An 11,588-nucleotide genomic window follows, 5' to 3' on the forward strand; every position below is an offset into this window, starting at 1 on the left:
AAGAAAAAAAAAAAAAAAGTTTTCTATTCATTTGTATAATTACACACGCTCTGTACTTTTGGAAGGCTAAAGTTTTACACTTTCCATAAGAATCCTACTGAGATCACCCATTTGATGGATTCTTCCATTTATTGTAAAACAGACTTGCCTCTGATAATAAGCTTTCCTCCTTTGGCATCAGAAGAGAAACTAGCTTTCCTCATAGTTAGAGGTGAGAACTTGTTTGCAAATAAATAAATGTATTGGCTAATGTCCTCAAATGGCCAGTTTTTCTGAAAGTGCAGGTATTATTGAAAGACTGGCATAGAGCTTCCACGTTTTGTGCCATTCAAAATATTCCCTGTAGATTTTTTTTCTTCCCAAGCAGGCAGTTCATTCATTTCAGGTTGTGTATCTTGTCTGTATTATACAAAAGCTGCATCTTTGCTTTCCCCTGTTCCATTGAAGTGCCTGTAGTAACAACAAACGCTTGGCTCTCTCTGGCCTGGGAGCTGGTGAGATCATCACAGCCACAGTCTAGGTCTGTTTTGCTTACCTGCTTTTCTCCTCTGTGTTGCTCTCCCCCACGAAGGCAGCTTTGCAGAAAGCAACTGCCTTTGGATTGAAATGAGATCTGAATGATTTCCAGATGGTAATTTCTATATTTGAGGGTTTTTTGTTTCTTTTTCCTAACGCATTCACTGGCTGCTTTCTCACAGATCCTCAGTTTATGTACATATATACTATGGTATATATGTATGTCAGTAATTTTTTTTATTGCATTATTCTGTCTAAAATATTTATGCAGCAATTTGTCTCAAATACCAAAGGAATTATTGTTTGTTTGTTTATTTTACTATAGCATGATGACTAATCCTTCCAGTATTTAATTTCTATTTTTCCTTTCTCCAAATGTCTTCAGTGGAGAATTACAGCGCGTTCAGGAATCAGATATGCTTTGTTGCACTGAAGAAATCTTTTCTGTGGGTCTTAGATATACAAATATTGTTTAGACATCCTCTGTGCATGTCACTCTAGATGGTACAAAATGCAGGATCAGCACAAGTCAAGTCCTTGAGAAGAGAGCGATGCTGTTAAATAACATTCCCTGTTGGGGAATGACTTTGGGCTCCGGTTAAAGGCAGCCTTTGAAATCCTATATCAATAAAATATTACCATGGCAGGGAAGGTCAGTTTATGAAATGAGTACAAAAACTTGTATTCTCTTTACTTTAACAGCGAGGGTAATTTCTACCAGTTGGCATAGGATTCATTTCCTGTAACAGAAAGCAGGATTTCCTAAATTTGTTTCCTGTGCACGCTGCCATTTAGAAGTCTTGAAGTATCTTTATTCAGATATCAGTTACAGCCTTGGGGCTCTGCAAGCGTGTCAGTTGTAGCCATACAGTAACTAACAGGGGAAATGAAATAGATATAATCTGATCAGAGATAAGAGTGCCTGAGATTCCTGGGCAAACAGTCTTTAACCCTGACAACCCGCCACAGCTGCCAAGACATGAAAGGGTGCTCTGATCAATGGGCTTCTGCCTATTGCCTGTGTGCCTAGGCAACCCTAAATGGGACGTTTGTAGAGAGACTCATCGCGCAGAAGGATCAATTTGTCTCTTTAGAATGAAGCTTATTAGTCGATATTTGCTTTGGTGGCTTGGATAATTTAATTACCAGAAAGAGCAGAGTTGGGGGGTAGTGCATCAGTGGATGCTCTGTGCTGCTGTAGCTGCTCTGGTCTGTGGTTCACAGATCCGTGTCTGACCTGGCCAGGACAGAGCTGCAAACTCCTGGAGTGTGCTCAAAAACCTATTGATTTCTCCTTGTCTGTCAACATGGGCTCTCCTGAAGGTGTATGAGGGGTTTCCATCTTGGTGGAAGGTGCCAGCATATCTTGGATGTTTCTCATCTTTTCACCGTGACTGGGAGCACCACCAGTTACTGGTTTAAGGGCGCAGAGCAGACCACCTTTATGCTGCTCTGGAAGCATAAAGTTCCTGGCCCTGCTGGAGAGCAGCCAGTTCTGTTCAGTTGGTGTTGTGCCCTGGTGTTCAGGGCCAAGCACATCGTGCTGTGTGGTGAATGGGAACGGTAACTTCAATGCTTGTAGTGGATCTGATGGGAACACTTCAAAACTGTATCATTTTTCCTCTCAGGTTACTCACAAAGCAGTGCACAGGCTGGGAGGTGGTGAGTTACAAGGGGTCAGCATCACTTCCCAGTTGGATGGTGCTTCACCTGGTGGGCTGTTGAGGGCTGAAAGGAGTGACCCTGGACATGGCAGCAAGGAGGAGGGACAACGTCCTTCATTATTCCTCCCCTTTGTTGTCACACCTTTTTGTGGTCCCAGGGCAGTCCAAAATGAGTAACATTGCTCTATGAAATGCAGTCAGTTAGAAGTATGATATGCACAGCATAGCAGGGATTCCACACTACTCTTCCTATCACTTTTCTTTCTGGAGGTTCCACTGCTTCCTAATGTAGGATTGGAATGAGATGCTGGCAGGAGGGAGGAAATGAGCACCTGGAAGAAAGTAGCAATGGAGACGCCTTAATAGCCTGAGTGAGGAGCAGAGATTTATGTCTTCTGCCCACACTGGTGAGCTGCAAATGTCTGATGAACATTTAGTGCCATGTACACAGAGTGCTCGTGTAACATCACACTGCAACAAATTCCCAGTCATTGCTTATTAACCAGAGTATTAGAAACCTGAGCTCAGTTTCTGCTCTGGGAGGTGGTGAGAAGGATTATGCAGCTGCACGCTGCAGTGCATTGAGGATGTCTCAAGGAAAGTTGAAAAAGAATCTCAGAAGATCCTTTGATTTGTTGTAAAAGTTGTGAATAAGACTACAAAAACTTGCTAGCATAAAGACAAATACCGATTCAAAATGACATAAAGGCCTTTAAAGACAAAGCCAAATCAGCTTGTGTTTTTTCATCTGATTGTTTAAGACTAGAGAAATTTTAGGTCGCTTTTTAATCCTAACAGTAGATGAAAAGGAGCTGAGAACACAAAGGATTGTGCAATTAGACCAACTGCATTAACTTCCTTCGTAAAATCTTGAGTCAATGCAAGTATTCACAGATTTAATTTCTACCTGTATATAGTGATTTCCCACAATAAATGCCATTTCCACCTAAGAAATTTTGGGTAATAATTAAGTAAAATGGGAGCCCCAAAAGCCCAAGGAATAATTAACCTTCAATCAGCAGCAGCCCGGTGCCCAACGGTCTCAAGCTTTGAAAATGTCACTGTAAAATACTTGTAATATTTTGTGTTTGTTTGGATGAAGTGTCCCTTGATCTTTTCTGAAGGCTGTTGATGTATGGGCTCGTGTCAGCTGTGCTGCCGTCCTGAAAAAGTAAGAAGAAAAAATTGATGTGTGGAGGGAAGGGCTTCTCTGCTAAGAAGCGCCAGTTAGGCAGCTTTTTTTCGCTTTCTGGCTCAATGAATGGGAACGGTTTTAATTCGTGAAGCATAGTTTCAGAGGTAGATTACAGCCCGCTGTGCCTTCCCTCTCAGGTGGCCCTGGTGCAGTGGACCGAGAGCGTGGGCTTGACGCTGGTGGGCAGAGACCAGTCCTCCATGCAGCTGAGGACACCGGGTGGCCACATCCTGAACTTCACCATCCTCCAGATCTTCCCCTTCACTTACGAGAGCAAACGCATGGGAATAATCGTCCGGGTAGGTGGCTTCAGCAACGCTCTTCTGTCTTTGTCTCTGTCCTGTGAATGCAGCGAGGGGAGCACGGTGCTTTTGCTCTCAGGAGGGGTGCGACTCCTCAGGCTACCAGCTGTGGTTGGAGCCGGTAGCACCTCAGTGCTGCGTTAGTGTGGTGATAAGTTTGGTCCTTTTCCTTGGTCAGCTATGGCCATAGAAGTAGGAGGGACTGGTTGGGCAATAAGGAGCGAAAATCAGAATGTTTTGGCTGGCTGTGCAATGAACCAGCACTCAACAGTTGTGATGATAAGCAGAGGTGCCGTGTTGTTTCTCAAATAAGCCTCTTTCTAGAAAGTTAGAAGCCAGCATTGCTGCACACGAAACGGACACAGCCATCCCCTGCCCTGGGACCTGAACTCAGTGTTCCCTCCTGTGGCGGCTGGCACGGAGGAAGAGGAGCTCAGTGAGTGCAGGACTGCTCTCCCCAGGGGATGAGGCCCCACCAGCCTCAGGGGAGCTCCAGCTGACTCTGAAGATTCGCTCTGCATCCTTAGGGCCATCCGTGTCCCTCTGCAAAAGGTCCTGCTCTGTCACATCTGTGCCACAGGCACCGATGTTGGCATATAACAGGGTGATGGAGACAGCGACTGGGGAGCAGCAGAGGGATCGTGGATTGGTGCCACTGCAAACAACATCAGCGTGTTGCTCCTGGAGGTGGGGAAGTGCTGCCCACGCCTCTGCTGGGTCCCGTGGAAGCACAGGACTCCAGAGGAGGCATTTGATGTTGCTGCAGGGAATGTGGTGGGTTTTTTTCCTGAGCTAGCAGCTCAAAGCCATAGCTGAGAATGCTGTATTGTGAGCAGAGTTTGAAAATAGCTGAGTGAAGGCAAAAGGCTGCATCAGTGCAAGTGGGTAAGTTGATCAGCAGGCAGGCGCTGCGGAGGCTGCGTGTGCGCCCAGCTGGAATGGTGCACGTACCTTTGTGAGTCTGTCTGCAAACACAGTAGGATAAGACTCTTAGAAGTTAATTTCCTTGGAAAGAAAGAAGAAAGTGTGGGTGTTTTAAAAACAGTAGGAATGAATTGGTGCCATTATTGTCATTAATTTTCAAGGTAGTGCTAGAGAATTGAAGTTAGGAAAATGAACAAGCCCAGCTGAAGTGAGCTACTTCCATTTTCCTGCAAAGCAAATGAGAGGAGGCAATTTAAATGTTTCTTTTGCAGATAATTAAAACATCCTTGTTATTTTTACTGAAAGTACGGATGGATAATTGGTATCAGGAATTTAAAGTATGAGTAGTAAACCTATAATGCAGGACAAGAAATGATTTGCTGTGTCATTTCACGTGATCTGCAGCCTTGTTATTTAAGGTGGGGAATGGGTAAGACTGATTTTTGCCTCCTTTTGGATTGCTTCCTATTTATTTTGGGGTATCTGGGAACAGGGTGTAAAATTATCTTCTGCCTCATGTTTAAGGTGCAGCAGTAGCAGGAATCGCCTCTGTTGTTGTTGCAAGCAGCTGTGACCAGTATCTGTACGTGGGCCTCCTCTGCAGCAGATTTATGTGGTTTGTTTGCATTTGTTAGCTTCACAGACCTGAACTCCTCGGGAGCTCAGCCCCTGTCAGAAACTGCACCATGAGGGGATGATGCTGTCGTGTTGTGCAACACTGTGGTTGCACTCAACAACAATAAATACCACAGAGAACTTCAATTTTCCTGTTACTGAGAGATTTTGTGATTAGGATGAACAGCAATATGTGCACACAGTAACCTTTGCAAAGCCACGTGTGGCGATCTGTGCTCTGTACAGATTGAAATTCCCAAAAGCTCGTGTGAATGGATGTTTGCTTTTTGTCACCTGAGTATTTTGGACTGGGATCTCCTGTCACTCAAAGAACGTCATTTAAATGCTGGATCACAGGCCTCAGTATGGTGGCACCAGTACATATTTCAAATTGTTCCAGGCTTGGGAGTATTAAAACCCGCCTGGGGGCAGGAATGCTTGTTGAAATGGCTGATGGGCTGAGCTCATACAAAGCAAAGGGTGTGTTAAATGTGTGAGTGTACAGCCCAGCTGAATGTGTTTGAACACACAGATGTGCTGTGCTGCATGGGAGGGCTGCCACGAGCAGCAAGTGCAGTGTCTTCAGCTGGATTGTATCTTGCAGTGAAAGCCATGCAGAGACTTCAGGCGGCCTTTCCAAGTCCTAGAAGAAAAAGATGAGCTATAAATACCCTTTCCCCCACCATTGCTTGTAATGAAGCACAGGCTTTTGTTGTTGTGTCAGAGGTGTAAGAAACCAGAGAACGTTTCATTAAATTTTGTTTGTGTGCTCAGCAGAGAAATGGAAGATCTGAAATTCTTTCTTGTCTAAGTGGAAAGGTTCCCTTTTATCTCCTCCCCTTTATGTGTAGTAAAGCAATAAGATACAAAGCAGTGATTTGAAGTTTATGCCTTTTGAAATAACTGCTAGCTACGTTCTTCTCGTTTAGGAAGAAAAGGTTTCCTGCTGTGTGTTGCTGTATTTAACATAGCACTGCTGAAGAAAACGGCAAAACTCCCACTGCTGGTCAGCAGGAGCAATGCCAGGGCCAGAGCCTGTAGGACGGGTTTGTGCTGTTAGCAGAAGCAGTGCTCACCCTTTGTGCTTCTTCAGCGTCTTCATTTTGCAGCTGCTGAGCTGCTGCTGTGCTGCTGCTGTGCTGGTATAGCAGCCCCTGTGCACCCCAGGCAGAACCCCGGGCTTTGAGGAGCAGGTGTTGACTGCCTGCATGTTACCTTGCTCCAAAACACTGTTGTAAAGCAGTTTGCATTAAGAATAGTTCAACAGTAACCGACAGATAAAACTATGGAATGTACATGTTTACGCGTGTGGGCAGTCATGTTGGTTTTGATCCATGGCCTGCAAGGTGGTTAGCTTTTCAGTAGATCTTTTACTGCTGTGCTCTGTGTCTGAAGGCTGGAAAAAAGAGAAATAGTGTGAAGTTTCCAGGAGGCAACAGAAGCAGTGTGCTGGGAGGGGGAAGAGAGCAGCTGCAGAGCAAAACTGCACTCAGAAGCACCAAGTAGGATTCAGGTGATGGTATTTTCTGCTCAGCTATACAGCTGTTGCCCGTTCATAGAAACTGCCATTTTTCAGCCAGCAGGAGCCATTGTCAGTGCCTGCCAGGCTTCCTGCACGCCCTGGGTCTGGGATTTCAGTAAGTGAAACATGCAGAGCGCTGAGCAATGGCACAGAATCCTCGCAGGGACCGCAGCTCCCCTGCTGGTCCTGTCCTCTCTGGCCCTCACAGTAAACATCTCCTCCAACACACAACTCTTAGGAAATAAAGCAGTAGTCGACAGTGAAAACAAGCAGCAGATGTTGCCTGGTTTGGGATATTTTTGCAAGATCTGTTTGTTATGTGTGATCAACTGTCATTTCTTTAGCTGCTTATTTCAGTTCTAAGAAGTCCTGTTTTAACAAAGCAGCCGCTCATTGCAGTGCTATTTACTTACTTATCTTCTTGTAAGGAGGCCTGTTTGTTTGACCACAACTTTTTCCATTCTTCTTTCTCTTTGCTTTTTTTCCCCTTACCCATGTGGAATGATCTTTGTTGCAAAGCAAAGATAGTGCTATTGTCATATCTGGAATTGAGAGAAGCCTTTGAACTGCGGCCAGAATCAGACCACGGTGGAAAAAGATGCTTCTCCAAAACAATGTAACTGGCAAATCTCTGTGTGGATTTATAGTGCGATCTCACATAATATGAGAACGCTCTAACCTCCTACTGAACTTGCCGAGAGGAAATGACTAATGCAAGGAGATAGCTGATACAGTATTTATATTGGACAAAACCTCTCAGCTATCTTAGCCAGTTCTGCAGCACGGGAAGTGGAGTCCTTATGCAGTTTCCTACAGAGATGTTGTTAGACACTTCGAAATCAAACAATTGAATAGATACACCCTTACCTTTACCTCTAACGAAAGCGTGTGGTGTTTTATTTAAGGACGTTTTGCTTTGGGGAGGTGGGATGTGTGGCTGTTGGTACGTGAAGGCTGAGTGCTTCAGGGCTTTGAAAAGAGTTCTGAAGCTTAATCGTAAGAATCATACTTGTGAAGATCTTTGAGCTTGGTTAAAATGCTCAGTAAAGGATCCTTGGCCACTTATTTTTCCCAGCCAAGACACTTATATTTCCTCTTTGGATTTTTAGTATCAGCATCAGGTGCTGCTTTTTCTTGCTGTGGAAGTGAACTCTGTCTCCCTGGTGCCATGGGACATCAGGCTTTTACCTGCATTGTGTGGGAGAGCTGTTGTCACCAGTTTCAGCAATGGCAGAACAAACTGATACCCATGTTATGTAGTGCAAAAACGAAACAGCATTTATTGTGTTTTTTTTTTTAATTTCTCCTCCTTTGTTCATGGCTGTGTATTTCCAGATCTTCCTGGGCTTTTTGTTTTTGTGTGTGAAGTTTATTTTCCTCCTATCCCTGGTGGCTATCTTGGTTGATGGAGCGGTTTGTTCCTTACTCATTGTTTTGTCTCCTTTGAGGAAATTGCCAGAGTTTCCATTAGCTTGTAATACTGATAGCTGTGACCTCCTTGGTATCTGCCTGGTTAGAAGGGATTTTTTAATTTGTGGTAATGTAAATATGCTTTGCTTGCAGCCTGCAAATTACTTGTATCAGATAAGGCAGGCTGCAATCTAACCTTTCTGCAGCAAGCATAAACTAACTTTAATTACGCCTATGCTGTATAATGTAACAGGGGCAGATTAGAGTGACTTTCAGTCTGTTAAGCTTTGTGCATCTGTTTTATTGTTTCGATAAGTATGAAGCAGGTTTTCAGGGTGAGGGCCAGAGGTTGTTCTGAAGGCGCACGCGGTCAGGATCACATGTTGCTGGTTAAGAAGCTGATCATACTTGTCTGAATTCCAATTGAGAAGCATCTCCTCTGGCCCCAAGACAAGGTGCTGGGCCACAGGGACTTTCAGCCTGACCCAGTGCTGAAGATACTTTTGTGACCTTTGTGTTGAGCTCTGTGGAGAAGGACCTGGGTGTTCTGGTGGACAACAAGCTGGCCATGAGCCAGCAGGGTGCCCTTGTGGCCAAGAAGACCAATGCTATTCTAAGGTGCATTAAAAAGAGTGTGGCCAGAAGGTCGAGGGAGGTTATCCTCCCCCTCTACTCTGCTCTGCTGAGGCCACATTTGGAATGTTGTGTCTGGTTCTGGGCTCCCCGGTTCCAAAAAGACAGATCTCCTAGAAGGAGTGCAGTGGAGGGCCACAAAGATGGTGCCTGGAGCATCTCCCTTATGGTTAAGGGCTGAGTAACCTGAGTCTGTTTAGCCTGGAGAAAAGACTGAGGGCAATCTGTTAAATGTTTATAAATATCTGGAGGGAAGAGGGAGGCAAATGAATGAGGCCAGGTTCTTCTTGGTTGTGCACAGTGAGAGGACAAGGATTAGTGGCCTAAAACTTGAACGTAGGAAGTTATATACCAGTATGTGGAAGAGCTGCTTTACTGTAAGGTGATGGAGCACTGGCACAGGCTGCCCACAGAGCAGGTGGAGACTCCTTCCATGGAGAGATATTCAAGGCCCATCCGGACCCCACCTGTGTGACCCATTGTAGGGAACTGCTTTAACAGGAGAGTTGGACTCAGTGACTTCTTGAGATCCCTTCCAACCCCTGAGATTCTGTGATTTGGTGAAAAACTCCTTGCTTACCTTGTTGAGCTCACTCCAAGTGCGCTAATATTGCCCCAGCATTGACTCTTCTGCTTCTTCAGGATGAGTCAACGGGAGAGATCACCTTCTACATGAAGGGAGCAGACGTGGTGATGGCTGGGATCGTGCAGTACAACGACTGGCTGGAAGAGGAGGTATGGGGCACTCTCTCTTAGAACGGGGGTTCCTTGTGTAAGTGCTTTTCTCCTACCAGGGCAACACCTGACAAAGCTTCTGTTGTCATTCTGCCACAAAGGAGACAAGTGCTAAAATACCTGCAGGCCAAAAGGTCATGCATGCTTCAGTGGGTTAGTCTTTGGCCAAACACACATGCAGTAACAGGGAAATCGGGTGGCAAGTTCAACATACTTAGTGCAGAGTAATTTCCGTAAATAAAATGTATGTTACTCAAAACTTACTGCTATTCAAGGTCACCACGTTTGTCATGAGCTTGATTCTGGATCTTGTGTCAGGATTTATTTCGGACTGAAAAGTTTAGTTTCAAAACTCCATTTTGCAGCTTTGTGCTGGGCTGCATGCATCAGATTTGCAGTAGTGTTGAGACACAGTTTGTAGCTGTGGCTTTGGTTGCTGGTTCTCTCCAGCCCCACGCCTCGACGTTCATAGAAATAATGCATTGCTCTTATTTTATTGAGTTTATGGCCGCAGATTCCAAGTCATCAAATCAAAGTTTTGCGTTCTTAGAGGCAGAGCAGATGAAATCAGTGGGGCTGTTTTTGCCACAGTGATATGGCAGAGGGGACAGTTTTGTTTCTGATCACTGGGATAGATTGCAAACCATTGCAGATCTCCTTTTTTCCTTCTGAGTTTATCATGCACTTTATCAGATGTTATAGACTCGCTGGGGTTGCTCAAATGGGACGGTTATTTTCTTAACCTGCTATCTTGTATTGCAGTCTCTCAAATGCTGTGCATAAATCATCTTAATTGAGATGCAGTTTATGGTTTACAATGCGATTCTTCTTTCCAGTGTGGTAACATGGCTAGGGAAGGCCTGAGGGTTCTTGTTGTAGCCAAGAAGTCTCTCACTGAAGAGCAGTATCAAGACTTTGAAGTAAGTTTCTTGTTTTTTGTTTCTTTTTCTTTTTTTAAACAAATAATCGCAGAAATGACTCTCGCAGACCTTTCACGATAATGCTGCCTCTCATCTCCTTACTCCTGCTAGAATTGCCATTTTTCAGTGTCTTGTTGTTCTTTTAATCAAAGTGACTTTAAAAAGTGATATGTAGGAAACTGGATCCCATCCAGGAATCTCCAAAACAGTTCCCGGTTCCTGCTTTATAATCCTCTGCTGTGACATGTTCTGCAAATATCCATTATTTGTTAGGCAAATAGTGTTTGCCTGGGCAGTGTATTGGCTTTTAATTTGCATTGTTGCATTTTGACACTGGGGGAAGCTACAAACATCCCACATCCAGCACAGCCAGGCTTTGTGTGTGGGATTTGTTAGATGGGCTCCTATGGGCAGGCAAGATATGAGGGAGAACTGTGGCCAAACACAGAGATGGGGTGGTAGAAAGATTTTGGATTCTCTGTGACCCTCATTTGGGGAAGTGTCAGCCACCGCAGCCGCGGCTGGGCCCTGAGGTGCTGGGGGGACATTCCCAGGCTTTTCTGCATGTGCCAGGACAGAAGGACACAGACAGACTACCTGAAGCCCTTCCAGCCCATTCTGTAGCAGCACCTTGTGCTAATGGGCCGTTACAGGAGGTGTCTGTGAATGACAGCTAACAGATAGCTCTGGGGTCGTGCTGCCTAGCCCTGTATTGCACAGAAATTTGAGCTAGCTGTTTGAGTGTGGCTATGTCTGCTCTGTCCTCAGGCACGGTACGTCCAGGCAAAGCTCAGCGTGCACGACCGCTCGCTGAAAGTGGCCACGGTCATCGAGAGCCTGGAGATGGAGATGGAGCTGCTGTGTCTCACCGGTGTGGAGGACCAGCTGCAGGCAGACGTCCGGCCCACTCTGGAGACGCTGAGGAATGCTGGCATTAAGGTCTGCCTAACCCAGCCCTGGCAGGAGCACCTGGCCCCTCTGAGTCTGCTGTCCTGCAGGCAGAGAATGGGAACGGTTTGGGGTTGTGCTGGAGTAAATTTTTGAGTGGGTGCCTTTTGTGAGCCAGACCAATGATGTGTTTGTGCACAACTTTAGGCGAAGAACATTCTGGAAGTGGGGGCTGCTGCTGGGGCTGCTGCTGGGGCTGCTGCT

The 11,588-nt window shown here is 45.4% G+C and overlaps 1 protein-coding gene across 1 annotated transcript; it reads left to right on the forward strand.

The window, feature by feature from the left end:
• Window positions 1–3,465: 3,465 nt before the first annotated feature.
• LOC109370801 (probable phospholipid-transporting ATPase IIA) lies at window positions 3,466–11,560 on the forward strand. Its single transcript, XM_019622292.2, has 4 exons — window positions 3,466–3,674; window positions 9,424–9,516; window positions 10,353–10,436; window positions 11,205–11,560. The coding sequence occupies exons 1-4, from the start codon at window positions 3,576–3,578 to the stop codon at window positions 11,478–11,480; spliced, it is 552 nt and encodes a 183-aa protein (XP_019477837.1). The 5' UTR covers window positions 3,466–3,575; the 3' UTR covers window positions 11,481–11,560.
• The last annotated feature ends 28 nt before the right edge of the window (window positions 11,561–11,588 follow it).

This window comes from Meleagris gallopavo, chromosome 22, assembly GCF_000146605.3.
Source record: "Meleagris gallopavo isolate NT-WF06-2002-E0010 breed Aviagen turkey brand Nicholas breeding stock chromosome 22, Turkey_5.1, whole genome shotgun sequence".
NCBI classification, from domain to species: Eukaryota; Metazoa; Chordata; class Aves; order Galliformes; family Phasianidae; genus Meleagris; species Meleagris gallopavo.

Bases quoted from the DNA above. Each gene is read 5' to 3' on its own strand.
- LOC109370801 (XM_019622292.2), top strand. From the start codon at position 3,576: ATGCAGCTGAGGACACCGGGTGGCCACATCCTGAACTTCACCATCCTC. The intron at 9,517-10,352 runs GTATGGGGCACT...TCTTCTTTCCAG, and splicing joins ACGACTGGCTGGAAGAGGAG to TGTGGTAACATGGCTAGGGA. The intron at 10,437-11,204 runs GTAAGTTTCTTG...CTCTGTCCTCAG, and splicing joins AGCAGTATCAAGACTTTGAA to GCACGGTACGTCCAGGCAAA.